Genomic DNA, 22,622 nt, shown 5'->3' with positions numbered 1-22,622 from the left:
CTCTTGCACACCCATCTGTGTATTTGGGTTATAATACACAGTACTGTTGAAGTCAAATACAGGTTTAACACATCACTTACAAGTTATTCCGAGAGTTGAAACACTTGTGTGGACTTCCTTGGGTTTCAGAACAGCTCCTTCATAGAAATGCCACAGTCAATCAATTAAGAAAGCTTAAAGTAATCAGTCACCCACGGTTGATTGGATTTAGTACTTGGTGAACGCTTTTTTGTTCTTGGATCAACTACGCCCACTTCCAAAGCTGATTAAAAATTGTTGATGATCTCTTCCACCTGTTCAGGGTGATAAACTAGCTCCAAAACTAATCATTTCCAAAACCCTGGCTAAGTCAAATGTAGCTCCTAACAGGCTGCCGCCTGGTCTGAAGACAAAAGCAGGTGAAACATGAAGCAGCATCTGTGGAAGAAAAGTTTACAGATATAACTTTTTGAATCCATGCTAAAGAAAGCAGTGTCCCTGGGCACAGGAAAAGGGAAGTTGCTGCCTGCAAATACTCAGCAGCAGCCAGTGCTTAGGCTCTCCTTTCCACCTCCCCCAGAGCCACCCTGCAAGTGCACAGTGCAGGACAGCATCACTGTGGCTGAAACTCCAAAACTTGTAACAACACTGCCCTGCTACTGAAAACACAACAGAAAGCTTATTTGGGCTTGCTAAGACCCTGAATCCTGGCTCTGCCATTCCCAGGGCTCCTGCAGGCACATAGATGTCCTGCCTCTTCAGCAGACACAGTGGAACACTCTGAGAGGGTCTGCAAAAATGACAAAAATGGTCTCCAAGGGTGTGATGTTGCAATCCAAACCATTTGGGCAAATAAAACCCATCTGTCATCGTAACATGAACCTGAAAACAAAAGCCGACAAAGCCAGGAGTTGCAGGACTCCACAGAAACCCTCCTGTCTGTTGTTGGATACCATTATTTTGTATTGTTCAATATGTACTTCAAATATTTGTATGAGTAATGGCCACAAAAAAAAAAATTCAACAGATAAAAAGACCAACCTGACTGTGCTATCACTGCTTGAGTCATTGCCAAACTGCACTTTAAAATATATTTTCTGGTGAAATATACAAACAAAATTACCTAAGTTTCATGCAGCACATAGATAAGGTCTAGATCCTTAAGCAGATGCAAGTCAGCGCACTCCCAGTGAAATCAGTTCATAACACCTGCAGGCTCAGATCAACACATTTATCCTTATTTCCTTAATTCTCAGTGTCACCTTTCCTAGGCCGTTCATTTATGCTGCTTAAATCAACCCAAAAGCCTCTTTAATTGTGGAAGAATTTCAACATTCAATTTTAACCCCTTTTTTTAGAAAGGGGTTAAATGCTTTTTTTAGAAGCATTTTTTTCAAACAATCTTAACAATTTTCTGAAAAGGTGAAAGTAAATGGTCTTTTATACTTGTCACTCATTGTGAATCTGCTGGCTGGGTAAGGTCTCAGACACAGGTTAATGTGCTCAGCAGATGAACCAGGCACTCCCTGGGGACTCCCGTGCTGAGCTCTTACGTTGAATTTGCAGGTGATCCCACTGGCACACGGCAATGGGAGGGCACAGACCTCCACAGCAGTCTGAAAATTTGAGGCCAGAATCCTTAAGGGACTTTTGGATTTAAACCCACTATAAACTGGCACCTCCAATGCCCACTCCCTTGCCGGTATTTGCGTTTCCAGAGCATGTAAGATTTGTCCACGCTCAGCTGCTGAACAGCCCAAACACTGATGCTGTTCCTGAGTGAAGGACTTTATCCCAGCCTTCCAGTGAGTAGGAGCTCAGAGACCATCCCCTAGAGGACCCCCTGTGATGCCTTAGACCCCGCTCAGGCCCAGGTCAGACCTCGGTGGCTGGTGAGGAGGAGGCAGGACACTATGTTCCGTGAAAGCCACCATCCCAGTGACATTGCTATGGTGAGGAAGGACTGACTGCAGAGCACGGGAGGCAGGAAGGAAGAAGGGCCTGCAAAAGCAGTACCTGCCTCGGGCAGCTCTCTCCATGACTGGCTCAGGGCAGGGATTGCAACAGGCTCCAAGGCATGAGAGGCACTAGAGCAGCACAGCAGGTCCCTCCACACAGCTCTCCAGCCTCTCTGAGCTCACATGGCTTCCTGCTGTGATGGTTGGCTTCTGAAAAACTGCTCCCCAAGGTGATTAGAGCAGAGTTTTGGGAATTTCTTCAGCAGGATGCTTAGTGCAAGGCTGAAAATCCAAGTGGGAAGGGGGAGTTCATTATCTGAGCTGCTGCATCCCTCAGCTAAGCAGCATCACTAAAAGTCGGCAGTAGGCATCTACCAGCACCGATAAATGCTTACTGACCCTGGGGGAGGCAGGTTACCTTATCAGAAATGGGAGGGGAGCTGGGTTCCTCATGATGGCTTTGTTCTGCTGACCAGTGGGGTTTTTTTCATTTTAAAAATACTCTTCAAAAAATGGATGTCTCAAAATGCCTCAGCCCATTTAATTAACTACAAGATTTTATAGAAGACAATAGTGAGTAAGTTCAAGAGCACTATAAAAACAAGGATTTATATTATGTTTTGTTGGTCGGGTTAAAGGCTACTAATGCACAGTAGATTACTGGGGTATAATTGCCCCATAAATACAAATACATGTATATGTATGAAAGTAAGTTAAAGCAGCATATTCTTGTGGCTACTCTCTCCATCCACCCATGGAGAATACATTTTACTAAACTGATTGCAATGCAATGCTTTAGGTTTTAATTTTACTTTTAAAAGTCTACATATTCATGTAACTTTCTCAGAGGCTCCTATAAACAAAGAATTATGTTCAGGGCCACTGCCAGAAATAAGATATGTCAGGGGTCTGTAACCCATTCAATAGAGGATCAGTCAATGGCCCAAGGGTACTTCCCTGCAAGGGAAAGGGTAAAATAACTGAGGTCAAGGCCTCAAATGTAGCTCTAGGTTTAATCATGTTGCTGATTTAGAGCTTAACATGCCTTTTTTTTTTGCTTTGCAATTGTCAAAAAATATTTTGTTTTTCTTGACATGTCTACAGTGGCCCCAACGTCCATTTTTTGTACTACACCACACTCAGCTCAAGGACAGGGATACTCACCATCAATGAAATGAAAATATATGGGCCTTATGTGTAAATAGATTTGCTTGCCTCATGCTACTGTATAAATATGTGGAAAGAATGAGGGGCAGGGAGAGAAAAAATGTCTTTTTGGCAAGGAAATCTTTCAGTAAAATCCATATACTTGGAAGTAAATGAATCAATTGGAATAAAAAGTTTTGAGAGGATTTCTCAGATTTGGGAGCTAAAAGGGATAAAGAGCAGAGAATCAGCAAAAGAAGGGAGAGGGCCCAAGTGTTTAACCCTCACTGGACATTTTGAACAGTTGTTTCTTTAAAAATATGTAAAGGTTCTTTTTTCATTTCACAATGAAACTAAACAATTTGTAAAACATCCTTGTGCATGTGAAATAGAATCTGTTTTTCCACCCATGACACATTCTCTCTTAATACCTGACTGGCTGAATCCAGGCACCCCAGAAACACCCAGCTGGCTGCCTTCCTCACCCAGCTACAGAAGGTGAACTTGCTTTTAAAATACAACCACCCAGTGCTAGTAGCAGGGCTTTTGGGGACCAGCACTGCACAGTACTGTTCTGCTGGCATCACTGGAGTCTTTTCCAATTTGAGTTTGGTTCAAAATCTTCTTCATAGCTCAAAATCTTAAGGAAAATTCTTCAAGAGCCACTATTGTTTCTTTGCCCCCCCGTGAATGGTGCACATGTGTAACCTGGGTAGTTAAAAGCCTATGTATCCAAACTAAGCAGCAGCCCTGTAGAGGTGATGGCTGAGGCCACTGCACCCTCGGCACCCAGACGATAGAGCCCACGCCCATGTGCCCATCACACAGCTACATCCTTTACACAATATCCATGGTCTTGGTTCCTGGCTTGGAGCCCTCCTCAGGGAAACCAGGCCTCTCCATTTTCTGCTGCTCCTGACACCTCTCCCCTTCTCCCTCTCTGGCCATGAGTCTCCAACACGAGCCCACCGACACAGGCAAAGGTAGCCCCTGAGCAGAGCAGCGCAGGCAGTAGCTCAGCAGCAAGGTCATGGTCCCACAGGAGAGGTGGTGCCCTGGCCCAAAGGGCACTGTCAAAACTGTAGGATTTCTGCCATGGTGACATCTGACCTTAGGCAAGGTCCAGGCTGGGGAGCAAGGAAGGGACACTATCCCTAGACGATCCCAGTCATGAATATGAAAAATTATGAGCCTGTAGATTTTTCTCAGGCATAGTGCCCATGGAAACCACCTGGTCTCCAAGAAAGTATCATTGATATTATTAACAAGGTCAGCCTGGCTGCACCACCTTCCCACATCACATACACCACAGTTCAGGACAGGAGCAAGGGACAGCAATGTGCTTTAAGGTGCATGCAGGAGACACACAGCTCAAATGAACTCTGGGAGTGCATTCCTATGAAATCTGCTGAACAGAGTAAATCCCTTTGGGGCAAACACCAGGACTGTCGCTCTGAATTCTGTATTTGTATCTGTTGTGGGTAAACTCTAAATTAAAAAAACATGCAATAATTAGAAATAGTCAGTTTCAGGTTTGTACAGCAACTACTTTATTATTTTCAAATGCAAATGTTTGCATTGTTTGCTATTTTACAATTTTACAAACTAGGTATAAAAGACCATAAATAAATGACATAAGTTATGTGTACCTAAAATTCACGGAGGGAGAAAAAAATTACAAATTAAAACAAAATAGAAAAATCTATATATCTAACCCAGAGATCGTTCAAATGCACGAACCAAGAAATGCTGTTAGATTTTTTCAGTATGAACTAAATTATAATATGCCTCATACATTCTAATTTTAACCACAGTCCTTGCATATTCCAACATACTTGCAGTGATACAAAAAAATAAATGCACTCTCTTTTTATTTGTCTGATTAGTATTTCAGATTTTTTTTTTTCTGGTTATGAAAATGTCACATAAAAGAAAAATACTGCTTTTTAACTCCTGTTTACTGGTTACTTACCAGCTTTTTTTGCATTTTATACATATATATTTTTAATACATAAGATCCATCACAAAATTAGCACAGCAAGAAACCTGGACAAACATCAACCAGTGGTGTGTGAGCAGGACAATTGAACACACTTGTCATGGTGGACAGGCCGGCAGTGGCCTGTCCCGAGGGCAGCAGTGCCGTGGCACTCGCCTTCCTCTCGCTCCAGCTCCGTCTGGAGCACCCTGTGGCGGCCCAGCCTGTGGCCACCCATGCCAGGCACAGCTGGCACCTCCTGGTACCCTGCCATGCCCAGCCTCAGCACAGCTCTCCTCGCTTCCCTGCCAGGCCCTGCTTCTCCTCCTGTCAGATCAGGCAGAATTACCATGGAGGGTCAGCAAGGAGAGAAAAGAGGAAACAGGAGCAACTTCGGGACACCACGTCACAGCTCGGGCAAGGCTGCACATCCAGACTGCCCCACATGTGCAGAGAGAGTCCCATGGCAGGGGACAGCCCCAGGGAGCACATAGGGAGCACCTCCACCTGCCCCACGCCAAGTACTCGTGGCCCTGCGTCCCCTGGGTGCCAGTACTCAGCTCCACTCCAGCTGCCTCATGCTACACTATGATGAATTCTCCAAACGCAGAAAGTGCTCCCAGGTAGTACCAGTACGTTGCAGCACTGCTCCCTGGGCCATGGAAGAAAGAGCGTCTTCTACTGCACTTAACCTGCTCTCCAACTGCACAAGAAACAGGACACACTTCACAACTCTTGCTAACTGTAACTTTACAGGTCTTGTTGCATTTTTGTTCCTTATCTGTGCTGGGAACCAGGGAAGTGTTCTGATTATTACGTTGACATATTCCACAGCTTGCACACAGAGCAAGGTGCTTCTGCGAATGGAAGAATTGCATATATTTGTCAGCATTCAACAAGTCTTTAAAATCCTATTTTTGCAGATAAAAAAGGCTACATAAGAATTCAGTTCAGGATTACTCAGGATGGAGATGCAAGCATTGCCTCCATCACCTTGCCACTAAAAAACTGGTTGGTCTCAGTCATGAGCAGGGCACTAGTACGAATAAACAACACTCAACAGAAACCTTTAGCACCCTTTAGATCCCACAATCCATAACCCCAAAACTAACTCGAAATTGCCCCTGTTCAGGCTGCAGAACTACTCAACAACGTTAGTGTGGCAACTAAAAAATACTTACAGAAATTTCAACATTTTTTAATGTGTGTGTTCATGCTACCATTTCAGACATGAGCTATCGGCCTGGTCTCATAGGACAGGGGACTCCTGCACTTCCACAGGTGTTTGGGGCACATTCACAGGCAGTTCTACACATGAGGTGACTTGCACGCCGACACACACACACAAGCACACGTACACACCTTTCAGAGAAGGTAATAATCCATTATCAATTCAAGGAAAAAAATATATTTATATCACTGCAATGGCACCTTTAGTGTAAAATGTCACTTCAGCAATGCACAAAGGCAGCTCACAGGAACTGGGTTCTTTGCTGTGGCACCTGGCCTGGCGTCCATGGTAGGATGTATAGTGCTCTGTCACCTGCATTCGTCTGGGATGCAGCAGTGACAGCCAGGGGAATGAGGAGAGACAACAACAAAATATATAAATAAAACCAAAGGTAGGCAGAGAAAGCAGAAGAGGAGGAAAAAAAAAAATCCAGAAGTCTGCAGGGTTTTGACACAGTACATTCCTCAAGTGACAACTGGGTGCTGAGTCTTAACGAGTTAGTTATCGCTCAACGGAGAAAAACAACGGAGTGGGTGGCCCAGGAAAAAAAAGTAAAAGTCACACTCTCTTCAGGGACTGATGACTGTTCAGCACATGTTCTCCAGAATCAGTGCTATGGAAGACGCAACTGTGGGTCCAGAAGGCTTCATGTCTAGTCTGTATTCCTCCGTGGTCAATGTGATCAACGGGACGGGCTACGAGGCCATGAAAGCAAAATCCATTTCCCTGCACAAAAAGAGAACCCAAATCAAATGTATTAAACCACATGCATCAAGATAGACACCCAGACCTGCCCAAATGGCAGCACTCCAAGGGTGGGAACCCTTTGCCTTCCCTTTCTTCCTTCCCTCACACTATTTCCAAGTCTTGCTTCCATGGCATACCTTATATACATATGTAATCAACCAATCAATCAATCTTTCTATCTATATTTACATGTGCCACCTTTTGTTTCTTCAATCTGCTCTCTTCCAGCTAGAATCACACTCCAGTGGATGCCCCCCACTGGCCATATTTTATCACAGGAAGCACAACCACCAGTGGCAGTGCTGAAAACCCAGCATCTGAGCTGCCTTCACAGTTTTCATTCTATAGGGACACAGTTTTCCATTTTGTGTGGAAAATATTGCACTGTTTTGAATTACCACTACTAGACTCCAAGACAGAAGTTTAACAAACTGGCCAGAAAACTGGGTGTATTTTGGTTTTAGATAAAAAGATGATCTCAACAGAACAGAACAGATTTACAGCAAGGAAACTTCAAGTATCTCTGCACTTGAGAGGCAGAAGAATTTTTCCTGCTGAAAGTACAAATGTCAGGTCTTTAAAATGAGTAACTACTTCTTATGTTGCCTGGCAAAGTGACATTAGAACATGCTGGTTTAAGTAGATTTTTTTAAAGAAATCTTAAATTTCTTGAAATGGAAAAGCTTTTATAAGTAATACTGCAGAACAGTTTATACTGAGCTGTCATGACTTGACAGGATTCAAATTTAGCATCTCATATTCAGAACAAGTTGTTCTCTGAGAGAGTTGGGAGTGAGGGAGAGTTAGTGGTTAAAATCAGCAAGTTATTGTTAAAAGTGATAAAAAGTGATGTGAGTGACAATACAGTATGTGCGATTTGTCCCACTGAGTGAACTGTTTTGGATTTAGGATAAACTCAATTATTAAAAATGTCTGACATATAAAGCCACTAAATCATTTCTGAATTTGCTGTCAGGTGTGGAGTAGGACCAAAATATTACAGACTAAAGAGCCAGTCTTAGTGCCATTAAACTATAAATCTCACCTTTCTGACATTGTGCCTGGCACAGCTGAAATGCATTGTCAGTTCTAAAGGACGTGTCATGAAAATCCTCCTCCTACTCAGCACAGAGTAAGTCGCCCGTCTTTTTATTAAGGTCATCTCATCACTTTGGTCCTCAGAAGGACTTTAAAGGAATCTAACTTACATACTCTGTTCAAAAAGAGTAATCAAAGCCTTATTATAAATAAATTCAAGCCTCAGTGTGTTCAGAGCTTTACTGGATAAAGCTTTATCCTGTGTGACCTACTGAGGACAACCACATTCCCACAGCAGTCTCCTCCACCTAGCAACCCAGGGGATGTTTCCAGTCACTCAACTTCCATCTATTCCCTAGAGCAGGCAGAGGGCAGCTTTTCCACACTCCATCTTGTTGGCCATGCCTGCAGAGGGGTATCATGCCCCAGCTGTACAGTCTGCACCTGGCACTCACACCCACAGCTGCCCTGATAGTCCCCGATACCCATCCTATGGGGCTGGTTTCCAAAGTGGATTTTGGTTCCCACAGCTGATCCAACTGGATCACGGTGCCTGAACTGTTACACTGCTGCACTGCACAGAGCTGCCACCATGCCTGACACCCAAACTGCACAAAACCAGCAAGGCTGCATGCGCAGTCCCATTTCCTTCTGCTTCCCTTCCCATAAAACCACTGACACCACAACTGAAACACCTTTCTAAAACCCAAATAATGTTTTTACTGCTGTTCATGAGCATGCCAGTAAAGTCCTTGGTTCTTCTTGCTGCCTTTATGAGTATCTATACTTTACAAGGTTATTCTTGCTTTCTATGGGATCCATATGCAGCCAAAGCGTAAGGGCATCCCTATTGCCCTCAGTATGAAGTGGGGTCAAGCTCTCAGCTCAGAGCTGAGCCCCGACACACTCCTAACACCTTGTCTGCACACCCTAACATGCAATTGCTTGAGAGCAATTTGAGATAGTGCAATTGTCACCGCCATCAAATAGAGCAAACAATGGGAAAGGTTCAGCAATTAGTCTGGGAAACCAGCACAGATTCTTACAAACCAGTTACGAACTCCAAGCAATACAAACCACAGCATTTTTTATTTTCCCCCAACAGTGATGAGATCCTAGCACAGTTTACAAAATAAAGCACCATGAACACGTTGGACACTGTACTTCCACTGACCTTCCATGAGGCAAAGGGAGTAAGTTTCTTGAACGAGAAAAGAAGTCTGAAAGCTCCACAGCCACGATTGTCACAGCTCACTACTGGCAAGATGGTCACAAAAGTCTTTCAACGGTAGGCTTCAGCACAACAGCCAAGAACCTCCCCAAAAGTCCAGTTTTGCCCAGTAATCCACAAGGTGGGTCACTTCATGTCTCAAGCCCATAAACAGGTAGATCACTAAGTGGCAGGCACTGATGAGCCACACGATATTCTCAGTGAGGTGTCTGCACGGTGTTAGTGATGCATCAAGTCTGCAAAAAATATCCTAGGGTGGGTTCTTCATTCCAGTGAAAGATGCACAATGGTGGCTTCACCCACAAATAAAACACTATGGTTGTAATCCTACGGGTCACAGGGAGAAGGAAAGTAATGCTGTTGTTTTTTAAGCACAGTATCTGGCAGCAAACACAGCATCAAAACTTGAATGTGACTTTATATATATATAGATACACATATTTTACATATCATTGATCAAGAGAAGTATGTTCCAAGAAACAATTTGTTCCAGGTCTGGTTTCAAATGACGACTTGTCATTTCTGGAGGTCCCCCTCCCAACACACACACTCGGGTTCCGCAATCTGTACATCAAGCAATGCTGCAGATCTTTATTTCGACGGGCGAGGAGACGAAGTAAAAAAAGTGCAGTTCTTCAATTAAAGTGCATGGATGAGGTAAACTAATTTCAAGAGTTTTGAGTTTATTCAGTGCTGGCTCAGACAGGAACCATCCTGCCATGCATCTGTTGCATTTGGGTGCGCATCGCTTGGACACTGCTCAGGATCTTGTTCTGGTGTGCCAGGGCTGTGATCCCAATCCTGGCCAGGTCCCTGTGGAAAGCAAGAGAAGAATAAGGGGCTGAGAACCACGAATCAGATGCTGGTGCAGAGAAAAATATTAAGAGTCAACCACAAGCAGCATTAGCAAAAGGAAGGCAGATGTACAGAAATGTTTAATTAAGTAAGTGGAGGCATTTTAAAGTTATCCTCCATCCAAATGAAAGGCATTCCATTCCTTTAATGAGTGTAATGATATGCAGCACAAAGCAAAAGAGGCTGATTAAATCCAGATTTACCAGTTTTTTTGTTATATCGCTGAGTACTTACTCCTGGTTCATATGCACCACAGCCTCTAGGGTGGTATAGCCAGCAGCTGTGAAGTTATCCTTGTATCGCTCCATTTTCATGGCTTGGAGCCAGTCACTGACAGAAACAACCGCCGAGAACTCAGGGGAGCTGGGATCCAGCAGGGCTGTGCTAGGTCTGGATGCCAAACAGTGAAAGGACAGAGAAATGGTGTCAGCTGGATCACAAACCACAAACCAAAGTTCGGTCTCTACAACAATTATTACCCTCAAGGATGAGGGAAAGCAAGTGCAAGAGGCTGTGCCCAATGAAACTGGTGGCACTGCACATCAACTCAGAGCAATGCAAGAAACTGAGCAAGATGCAAAGTAATAGGCCAATTTTTGCTAAGAGTGAATTTGACCTGAGGTTTCTATTTTTGGTTTGAGATCTAATTTGAAGCACAATGCAGCTTACAATTTCCACCTCAGATACAACCAAGTTCATAGAAAATGCTTTTACTCCCCAAAATAAAGAGGACGGCAATGCTGGAAGGCGTTCAGCCTGCTGGGTCTGTATCTCATGGGCAGCAATGCCAGACCTTGCCAAGCCTGCATGTGTCAGACCTCAGCTCAGCAGCTATAGAAACACTACTGAAGTATGTGCAAAGAACTGGGAGCTCACACCCTGCCAGACTGGTTTGGAGGGTAAAACTCAGGGCGGGTTCAGATAACTCCTGTTTCTAGCCAGGTCTGCTCAGTGCATTCAATCAAACTCAGGACCGCAGGGAGTTAATCCTCTCTTTAATCAATCCATTCCTAACCGGAGCGTGTGCCAGGAGTGGCGGGAATCACACGAGCTTTGATCTTTTGTTTGCACTGTGGAATGTGTTTCTCATTTTCCCTTGCACAGTTTTGTCAATAATTATTTTTACATTTTCTTCTCTTATTAATATTGCATTTTTATTATTTCATGTATCTCATAAGTCACAGCTTCATTAAGCACTATAAATTACTGCTATCTATCTAATCAAAACAATTATCATTTAGCAATTTATTTGAAAATGCACATCATCAAAGACTAGGTGTGCAATAGCATGGTTAGGTCTTGCCCGAGGCATTGAGTACACGCTAGTAATACTTGCTTCAACTCTTGTACTGCACTATCTAACACAAGACCAATGATGGCAGCCTATTTATATATAATTATGCTTCCAACACTTCATGTATAAAGTAGTATATTAATAATATTATATGCATATTTGAAATTCCTATTCTGAAGACAAGAAAAATATTTATAAAGAGCCATGAACGTGAAATGACCTTGAATAGGCTGTTAACTTACACACACACACACAGAATGACCTTGAACAGATTATTAACTATTGTAAAATCTATATATTTTTAAAGAGCACCTGTAAATTGAAAAGAAAGCAAAATGGAGGTGTTCATACTGTGATTCTTCAATCAAATTATCACAGCAGATCATATTGTGATTTTCACCATGTAAATTATTTAAGCCTCAAGGGAGAATACATTTTTGCCAGGCTTCCAGTGCAATTAGGGCAATCTGGAAGACGTGGTGATCGTGGTCTCACAGGGTTAATGATCCCTCTTCTGGTGACATATATTGTAAGCAAGACACACAGAGGGACATACAAGTTTAAAAAAGGATGTTGTTCTGTTGGAGGCTGAGACAGAATCTCTGTCACTCCCTCACTGATTCAAGAAACTTAATTTTGCACTGTCTAGTACATATATTTTTGTACCTTCCCTCCTACTAAAAAACATTTTCCTATTATCTTTCTCGTTTCTTTCAAGCTTTTTTTCCATATTTGCTGCAAGCAAATCTACTGACAAAGCAAAGACATTTGAGAAAACCAGACCAAAGCTGGTGTAGATTAGTAAAGCTCCCATTACTTCAGCAGTGTTTCACCGGCTTAAACAAACTGCTGATCTGTCCCAACAAAGATATTTTGGTTTTACCCTACAACTCTGGGAGTTTCCTTCCTGCTGTACTTCTCTTGCACGTACCAGGTACACCATGCTTAGCAAACAAAACAAATGTAATATGGGATTGGTGGAGACATGAAACTGGCTTTCCACAAAATTAAATTCAAATTCACATAAAAATTAATCCACACCTTCCCAATGCCTGCGAGGCGTTGGCTGTAATGCTGTAATGCTCATTTGCAAATCCTACACAAATCTAGGGTTTATAAAACTTGATGATGTGCTTTTCCTGCAGAAAACCACATCACTGCTGTTAGCTGCACTGATTGAGGTGACCCTACTCGTTCAAGCCCTTTCACCAGGGAGGAGAAGGAGAAAGAAGCAGCAAACTTTGCTTTCCAACAGAGCCTGCCTGTGTCAGGACGTGCTTAATACTGTGCTGGAAACTTGCTCAGCGTTGGTGTGATCCAGCAGCAGCTCTGCTCATTCCCCTTTCCTCCTGGCAGGGCTGGTGAGCCTGGCTGCCCTGGGGGCCACACGGAGCCAGCAGAGCTCCACGCTCGCCCACGCAGAGCAGTGGCTGCTGTGCAGAGCTGTGTGCCACCTGCACTCGGCCTGTCACCTCCCCTGCGCTCCCTCGTACGTCACCGTGACAGAGCACAGCTGACCTGGAGCTCTCGCTGCCTGTCCTCTTGAGGCTGTTGGGGTTGCGGATGAGCTTGTCCAGCATGTTGACGATCTGTCCAAATTTGGGCCGGTCGCTGCGCTCCTTCTGCCAGCAGTCCAGCATCAGCTGGTGCAGAGCGATGGGGCAGTCCATCGGCGGGGGCAGCCGGTACCCTTCCTCAATGGCTTTAATCACCTACAAATGGCACAATTAGGAACACATTAGAGAACATCAGACACTGCTCACATCTACCAGCTGAGCACCGTTTATTCTAGGGCCATCCAGACTATGGTGACAAACCTACAGTTAGGTGACACAACACTGAAAATTGCACTCAGACTCAGGCAGCTGGTGGTCTCAGAACTGTCATTCCTCCTCTGCAACTCAAAACTAAAATGGTACAGCACCCAGAGCAGACATCAGATACGGCAGGGCAATGTGTCACCAAAAAGCACATGGGATTATTTAAGCCTCACATGGGATACAGGGATGACAGAAGAGCCCTGGTTAGAAATAAGCAACTATCCTCATTGGACAGAGGGCTAGAGAAGCAACAGCTCTACAAGTCTTTACTATCAGTCAGTTTTGGGTGCAGTATGTTGAGACTGTATTTCCCCCATCGTTTTTAAGGTACAGAAGATCACCCCTCCCCCTGTCCTCCTGGCCTAGCTCATCTCTGTCAGTAACAGAGGCCTTGCAGGGAATCTGTTTTCTCACTGCTGTAAGCTCTGAGCCAAGAAACGCAGAGATAGGAACCCTTCTGCGCAGCTTTACAGAAGTCCAAGACATCTTAAGTATGTATTTCATATTTAACAGAACCCAGAGAAACTTGGACTGAAGTCACTTCAAACCCTCCAAAAAGCACTCCAGAGACTCTAACGGCTTCTTAACTCTCTCAAGAGGACAGGACATGACCAGAACTCAATTCTGACATGACAGGGACATGACCCAGGAGCCTTCAGATCTGAATTAATCGATATAACACTGCTGGCAGGACTCACCATGAGACTAGAGACCAGGAGTGCTCAGAGACTTGAGTTGCACTAAATTCCCTCCTTCTGGACTTGTCCAATTAGTGGCTAAAATCCACTGGGAGGACAAGGTGAGGGATATGCTTGCATTATTAGAAGCTATTCAGTGACCACAAACAAAGTGGCTCTCACTACTCCACGTATGAAGATCCTTTCGATTTCTCTTGATCCAACAGACACTGAGTATAATCTGAAATCCACTTCTGCTTTGCTGTGAGCAGCACTGCTCTTGCCATTATTAAGGAGAAAAAAGGCATGTCTATGCCATGTACTGTAAAGAGTGTGCAGAGACAGTAATACTGGCTTTCCCTATCTTGTTCCAGCCAGCTTTTCAACATGGTCTAGCAGTGCACAGTCGCAGTGAACACCAGCCTAACATAAACAGCTCTAATAAAAACAGCTCTGTTTGTTGCAGTGAGCTCCACTGTGCTGTGCAGACATGCCTGATACGACTGAGACACATCTGGTGTTTTATTTTCTTGCTAAGTCTTGATGACTTCCTGTTAGCAAAAGGAAGGCAAGATTGGGTGCCAGAAGAGACGTTTCACATCAGAAGGAAATTAAAATTATATCCCCCATTTAGATTAAATGCCATCCGCATCTAGACACTCTTTGAAAATGTTCAGCTCCACAGAAGAAAGCAGATGACTTGTAAAATGCCTTAACCACTCCCATGGCCATATATTCAGATTACCATTTTCTTCTTCCTTTATTTGCTTGTAAATCCCCTGGGAGAAGAATTACGGATAATCTAGGCCTCATTTTCACTGGGATTTTTTTTTCATTTAATAAAAATTCTATTAGCAAAAGCTCTTATTAGCATTATTATTAAATACTCTTCTGGAACAGCAGCCATTGTGCACAGTCCCTCTTGGAACACACTGAAGTAGTCCAGATGGTACGGTTAAACAGGACATGCATAATTTAAGAATGGTCATTTACAAAAGCTGTTTTTTAATGCCCTCAGGGGGCAGCTATGCCATTGTCACAAGGATGCCCTGACTCATAATCAGAGTTGGACTTCTTATGTGTCAATTTAGATATCCTACACAAAACAAAATCACCTGGAAGAGTTACAAGCATAGTGGAGCTTCAAGAACTAACTACCAATAGGAAGCCCAATTAAATTCAAGTGTTTTTCTCTTAAAAACATTCAGTAAATTCAAGTTTTAATATGAACATTCAAATCTTCCTTCTCTTGACAGTATTACAACCTGAGAGTTTAAATACATTAGTTTCCCTTTCCTCCCTTTTTCTTTATTTGCTTTTTTTTTTAATTTAAAATACCAAACCAAATAAACCCCATGCACAAGGTATAGACCCTAACTTGAGAATACTCTAGTCCATGACCACAGACAAACCTTGAAGTACTCAAGGAACTTCAGCTCCAGAGAGGTTCCCTGAGAAAACAGGAGTCTACCACCCATGATATCCTTTTAAAAGCCTGGAATAAATGTCTTATAGCCATATAGCAATTGCCACAGAAACACATCAGCAGACATCTAAGGACAAAGATAAAGGCATGGTGGGGGTAAGGGAGAGAAAATGCAGAGAAGCTCAGGAGGAGACTCACATCTTGATTGGACATGTCCCAGTATGGTCTCTCCCCATAGGACATCACTTCCCACATGACGATGCCATAGCTCCACACATCACTGGCTGAGGTGAATTTGCGGTAGGCAATGGCCTCTGGAGCAGTCCACCTGATGGGGATCTTGCCACCCTGCCACCAAGAAAAGGAATCATAGGCTGGTGAGTCACTGACCCAGCAATGTGCATGGCTGACACCGCTCTACACATTCAAAATACAAAATGGTTTTATTGTGTACAACTCCAGAACCCTTCTTAAAAAGGCATCCACTTTCTCTCCTGCTTGCCATAAAGCTGTCAGATCCAACCAGGAGGCAATGCTGCCCATCTGTTTTCTTTAGTCACGAGGAGGCCAACCAGTAAATTGTTAAATGTATTTTTATCAGCCCTCCAAGAGATCTCTGCTTAGGGCTACGCTGAAGCCTGAGAACAAGCCAGGGGTTTTACAAAGTATATATTAGAGATTTAGTTGACAAAACAAATAAGTACATGCTATTAATTACTATTTCCTTGCTTGCCTGTCTGACCTGTTTCGCCTGTTTCAGAAAAATGGGATTATAAAGGTTTTGCTTTTCAAAAAGGTAAAATAAAGAGAGGATAAATTGGGAAGATTTATGAATACAGTGGTGTTTCCCATGGGCAATATCCCAACTCCCACCAGAGATGTAAGAGGGCAAGCAAGCCTGTGGGCTCTCCCGGACCCTGGGGGAGGAGTTCAACAGCAGACCAGGATACAAGGCTGCTTTTGATACCTGTTGGAGAAAGCTGCCTCTTCTTACAATACTTCTTTTTAAACAAATAAAAACGCTTGGGCATCTGATTTGGGCCACTGAGGTCCTACACTGTTTAAAAAGGAACTCACTCCATCCTGTTTATCTGATTTTGCCTTAGCTGAGTGATCCCAGGCCAGAGATTTCTCCTTTTGTTTATGCTAATATGCAAGGTGTTTTTAATTGAGCTTTTGGTTTCCTGCAATTCCATCTGGGGAATGATTTAAGCTGAACAAAGGTTTTTGGTTTTTTTTTTCATTTGCTTTTATGCTTTTTTGATTAAGTTTATTTTGGTAGTTCTGTTCCCAGCCATCTCCTAGATAGCTTTTATCCATAACTGAGAGCAGTGGGTGCATACTTAATAGTATATTGTTCTACTGTATCTCTCAAATGTTTAATATGGACTGGTTCCAAAGCCAGGGGAAATCAAAAGGGGTCCTTCTCCTGGCTGCTTCAGCCTTTGCATCAGGCCCTTTGTGAATCAGGTTGTGGCAATATGTGCCTTGGTGACTATAGGATGCTCTCACTTTAATGAGTTACTAACAGGAGCAGAACACATCATTCTCTTAAAAAAATGTTGCTTTAAAAACTGCATTCTGTTGCATCCTCTCTGGTTATGCAAAAGCTTTATTCTTCCTTTCAGACACAGATGCACTGACATTGTTTATACATGGTTGTCATTCTAAAAATTGTCAATAAGCTCTTTATATTTAGCTGCTTGAGCACAGTGGAGTTAATCCAAATTTTTCTGATCCTTCATTACTGATACCAAATGAAGACAATGACTATAAAGCAAATGTCATTGACTCTCTTTAGTTTACTCCTGAGAGCCAACAATACCATATCTCCACTTGCTAAATTCAAAGAGAAGCTTTTCAGTCATTTCTGTCTTGCCCTTGTGTGCTTGTCTAAACTCTGATTTCCCTGAATACAGCTTTTCAGACCTTTGCTTCTGCTTCTTCCACTTGCCACCCCTACAAGTGAGGGATACCATGGCTGGCCAGCATTTAATACTACATAAGTCTATCCTTCCCTGTAATGAGCTGTGAATCCATTAAAGGATGAGTGCTGGGATTAAACGGCAAGATCTGAGTGCTGCAAACAAACTCAGCACTAGGGAGAACAGATGGAGAACGGCAGATATTTAAAAACGAAGAAAATAAGCAATTAAAAAAGGAGACTTTATAAAATGACTTTTTTTTCTTTACGTGCACATTGATATCAGAGGTAGTGGTAAAAAGGCTGGTAATGGCTGGGATGTTGTTTTGTGGCCAGAAGTACTTGCATTAGCCCTGTTCCATGTACAGCATATTAAAATGGCTTTAGCAAAATTACTTAACAGTGGGATGCTGAAATACAGATAAAATGGGAAACAAACAAATGGGAATGTAGGCCTAACACGTTTACCAGTCCAAATTATCTAGGTCAAATTTATGACTGGCTTTGTGATGGGCAAAAGTGGATTTATCTGGTTTATTTTTTTGTGGTGTGTCCACACTTGTTGTATCAAAGGTGAGTAGGACCAGTCACTTGGAAACCATGTTTGTAGATACCAGAAGGAGCAGAAGTCCAGGCTCCAATTTCTGGCATTCAATTCCTGTCACGTGCCGTACCACGATGAAGGAACAAGAGGAATACATGGGTCACATCCTCAGAGAAGAAATACTGCTGTGGCCACTGTTGTAGCAGTAACAGCACATCAATTTATAGGAGCTGTGCAGCCTGGGCCAATGTTTACTTTTAGGTTGAGATTTAGGTTTTCACTTGTGACTGAGACTATTTTAAAACAAACCACTGTCACCTCCCACACAGTCAGACAAAACCAACATGCAGGCACGACAACATGGCCATTCTCCCTCCCCCCTTACCCGTGTGGTGTAAGCTGCCTCAGGGTCGTCCTCCAGGACACGGGACATGCCAAAATCAGACACTTTACAGACCAGGTTGCTGTTGACCAGAATGTTGCGAGCAGCAAGATCCCGGTGCACGTAGCTCATGTCAGACAGGTACTTCATCCCTGAGCCAATGCCACGGAGCATCCCCACCAACTGGATGACTGTGAATCTGCCATCGTTCTTCTGCATATGGGGAAAGGAGCAAAAGCACAGAGCATTAAGCTAAAAGCTACATTATTGCCACTGCTGAAATTGGCAAAGAGCTGAGCTGCGGATTCCCATCTTCTCTCAAATAAAGTGCAATGTTACTTCCTCACTCTCCTGACCAGTGTCTATAATTCACCAGTAAAGCAAAAACCCAGAGGTTCTGTCACAGCTTTCAGTGATGCAGTAGCCCGTTTGCAATGATGAGCCTACAGCACTGCAATGCTTTCAAAAATGGAGCAAGTCAGAACTGCTCACATTAAACATGGATTATTTAAGATCCTGCTATTTTTAAAATTAATTTATTCTATATTCTTCCACTTAATATTTTTTCTGGTTTTTGATAGAAGCAACACCAGAAAACAGAATTTCCCAAGTATAAACGTAATTTCTTTGAAACTGCACAAGTTTCAGTATCTTTCTGGAGGAAAAAAAAAAAAAAGAAAACCAGAAAATGTTTCCCAGTCTAAAATCTCCTTAGCTTTCAAAGAAATCACCTACCCTGAGGAAGGCATCCAAGGAGCCATTCTCCATGTACTCAGTTATGATCATTACCGGTTTACCTAGAGTGCGCAGAAAGAAAAACACAATTCCTTGATGAACACCAATGTTAATGGGATAAAAATGGCTTGCACATGATTTTACTGCCAAGACACCTGGCTTACACAACCTAATTTAATTTGAAAAGCAACAAGCTTATGCCTCAGCTGTGGGGAGCAAGAGATGAAATATTATAGGACAGAAATATTTAAAGGGCCCATCTGGAAGGTTAACCCTTTGGTTGATTCATTGACAAGGTCTTTAACTAAAGTGGCTCCTGTTCTCTAAGGAATATATGAATTGGTAACTGAGAACTAAGAAACAAAGATCTGTCCAAACCTGACAAACATCTTTAATGTAATTAAATTGCTTACAGAGTAGAAAAATGGAATTTGTGAATGCTTTGGTCTCCCTGTCTTTTTTGAAAGATCAATGCTTTAGGCGAGTTAGAAGCTGTCAGGAGCTACAAGGTATTCCAAGACAACTGGATTCAAGAACGAAAAATACAGGCTGTTCCTCTCAACCTTCTCTGTCCCCAATTTGTATTCCGTGTCTCTCATTATTTATAAATGAGCCAAAGCCATTTGCCTCCTGAAGTCAACCAGGGGCAAAATGACTCAGTGCCCTGTGTCACATGTTAGGGGCACAGTGCTCAGCAGCACCCAGCTCCCCATGCTGGCAATTGAAGGAGAAATGCAATTTTGCTGACAGGGGGATGCTTTCTAGGCACTCTCCTGCCTAAAACAACAGCAAATACACAAATAATGCTTGATGTTGTCCTTAAGAGTTTTATAAACATTTAGGTACATACTCCAATTATTTCACAGAGTTAAATCCTACATACTTGCACACAGGTATTTGTAGAAATAGGTCTGATAAAATATCAAAAGTGACCAATGGCAGAAGTACAGAAGTAACTTTATCAAAGGTTGAATGGCAAAAGCCCAGTCCCAAGATGAGCACTGTTAAGATGAGCACCTGACAATCAGTGCTGACTGGTATGGCAAACCTTCCTCTCTCTTAAGCTTTACCTACAGGAACTATAAAGTTTTCTTCCTAAATAAAAGATGGTGTCCCAGAGAAACTCAGCTTTTACTTCCAGGAGCAGGTCTGAATACAGGCACATTATAGGGAAAGAAGGCTTCAAAGGCCAGGTCATCTAGACAGCTCAACTGCATCTTGGCATGAGAGGTACCAGAACTACTTAATTTTTCCTTGCTTCTGTCACCAGCAAGTATCTGCTCCAGAATGACCATCTCTAAAAATTACCCTACCGTGAAATGCTGCAGCATTTGAAGTTCCCCTAATAATTTCTACCTCAGTGCATCTTTCACCAAGATGCTTTTCTCTTCATTTGTAAGGGATTTCTGGTTCTGAAGTAACCTTTTTTTAATTAGAAAACCATAAGGTTTAAGTCAGCTATAAGGGCTGACTGTAAGAACCTTTTACCACATTTCACTTAGGCCAACATGTATATGCAGTACATCACTTATTTCACTCATCATTACTTATTTCACCTTTCCGGTCCCAACCTATCCTTTAGAGGCCTTTTACTACTCCTGGTTTTACTTCCCTTTCCTGCTGATATCCAAATTCTTACTGGTTTGGTCCTATGCAAGCTGGCATGCCTGTGAAATGCCATTATTGAATGCTGCAGAGAAGCAATTGTATTGCATAAAGCAAACTGCTCTGGATGAAGGGCTGAGTGACCTTGGCTGAGCACATCCTTAAGTACAAGGGTGTGATAAAACATCATCCTCCCTCTAATTCACCTTTGCAAGCATTCTTTGGTAGAAAGAGGAAAAACTTCAACCAAATCTGCATATGGCACTGTTTCATTTATTCTTTGCAACCGTGACAGCAACCCTTCCACTGAACAAATACAGCTAAATGAGTATTAATTAACCTTCCTCAATCAAAAGATACTATGTCAACGTAGAAGGGAAAAAAGGGAGACTCTTTCAGTGCATTAACATCTAATTTCATTACTCAGGCACTTCTTTAGCAGGGGAGGGGGGATAGGGAGAGGAAGGAGAAGCTACCATCAGTGAGTCAATTATTAAAAGTACTTGACTAGCAGCCAATAATTTATTCATGGTTTTTTGCTGCCTCTCTCAACCCCCATCTATACCACTATTTATCTCACATTTTAATTTTCAGTTTATTAAATGCATTCATTTATCACAGCATTCAGAAAACGTATGGAGAAATGGAGATAAATGTGTTCTTAAGTAGCCCTGCCTCCCCAGGAGCCCAGCTTGGAGGTAACGGAGCCGGGTTGCTGCTGGAGCATCACTTACTGGGAGCCAGGAATGGAGCACTCCCGGGTCAGGATGCCACCTCCTCGGTGAAAATTCCCAATCCTTTTAATTCACTGACAACTGCATTATGCAAATACATACGGTCATTTGTAAGTGCTGGAGCTGTAGCAGTGCAGGGGCTTCCAGCCTCAGCAGGATTTCAACACAAAGATTCCCCTGTTGCCTTTCTTTTACCGAGGTGCTAAAAGAATCGCTGTCTGGGGCAAACACCGTGGCCTGATCACAACCCTCTTCCCCTTTGTTATGACAATCACAGAGAGAGACGCTCAGACCTTCCAAATTTAAACAGAGTACTGTATTTTAATTTTAGTTTTGAGGGAGGATCTCAGTAAATGATGGCCAAAATTAGTCCAAACTGCTCTTTGCTGTTAAAAGCAAACTGCCACACACTGTATGAGCCATTTTCAAATGTTCAGAGAAGGCAGACGAGGAGACAGCAACACAAATGAGCAGGGGTAAGATTTCCAGAAACAAAAGTGGCAGAGTAAATATCAGCTCTCACTGACATTCAAGAGGGACAGAGTTTTACAGTGGAACTGATAGTTTTGATAACCCTCTATGAGAGGTATTGTTCTTCTAGTAATATTTTACTTTTTAACTTTTCATCCATCTCGAATTTTAATTGTTCCCACTATTAATACCTTGCATTCATGTTCCCCATGTTGCAGAAGGTGAGCTTTACAAACTCCACTCTTTGACAGCAGCTCACAAGATCACAGCCTGTTTTCTATGCTACCCTGAGCATGAGCCCTGACATCCAAAGGGTCTTTTAGGATTAGCAATCAGTGCCAGGCTTTGCCACCATGCTACCCAGGGCAGTCGGAGCAGGGACAATACCTACACCGTGGCAGAGGCACCTTATCAGGTCAGACCCAAGCATGGCTGTCTCACAGATACATTTTCAGCTCCAGCCTACAGACAGCACCCAGCAAGCACTGTCACTCTCTTTCTAAGGCACAAGGAACACTGACAGACTTAAAAAACCCCAAACCAAGCAAACAAAAAGATCATCCAGGTAAATTCTGCAGAGTGAAATTAGCACACCTGTAAATCAGAGAAAACAAATAAGCAAGTTTCACACTAAAACAGCCTGCTTCATTTCAAAGGTTTGCTCCTTACATCTGTGCTTTGTACTTTAAACATATGACTGTGTAGTTTTGTTTTGGTATTTTTCCCCCATCATTTTGAATTCTTCGCTCACCATCTGCTTTTGCCTATCCTGTTAACAATCATCTCAGTCTAGCAAAGATGTGAAAGATGCCTGCTTGGCATAGCAAGAAGGGATAAAAAAAAAAAG

The 22,622-nt window shown here is 42.9% G+C and overlaps 1 protein-coding gene across 1 annotated transcript in view; it reads right to left on the bottom strand.

The window, feature by feature from the left end:
- Nucleotides 1-4,605: 4,605 nt before the first annotated feature.
- EPHA4 (EPH receptor A4) overlaps nt 4,606-22,622 on the bottom strand; it is a 103,880-nt gene continuing 85,863 nt past the window's right edge. Inside the window, 7 exon segments of the mRNA XM_039556855.1 lie at nt 4,606-7,018; nt 9,252-10,121; nt 10,398-10,553; nt 12,976-13,169; nt 15,579-15,728; nt 18,234-18,443; nt 18,966-19,027. Coding sequence (XP_039412789.1) covers nt 10,007-10,121; nt 10,398-10,553; nt 12,976-13,169; nt 15,579-15,728; nt 18,234-18,443; nt 18,966-19,027 — 887 coding nt within the window. The 3' untranslated portion in view covers nt 4,606-7,018; nt 9,252-10,006.

The sequence above is a fragment of the Corvus cornix genome, chromosome 9 (assembly GCF_000738735.6).
Source record: "Corvus cornix cornix isolate S_Up_H32 chromosome 9, ASM73873v5, whole genome shotgun sequence".
Classification (NCBI taxonomy): Eukaryota; Metazoa; Chordata; class Aves; order Passeriformes; family Corvidae; genus Corvus; species Corvus cornix.
The sequence above is the reverse complement of the archived record's forward strand: the minus strand, read 5'-3'. Positions and strand labels throughout refer to the sequence as shown.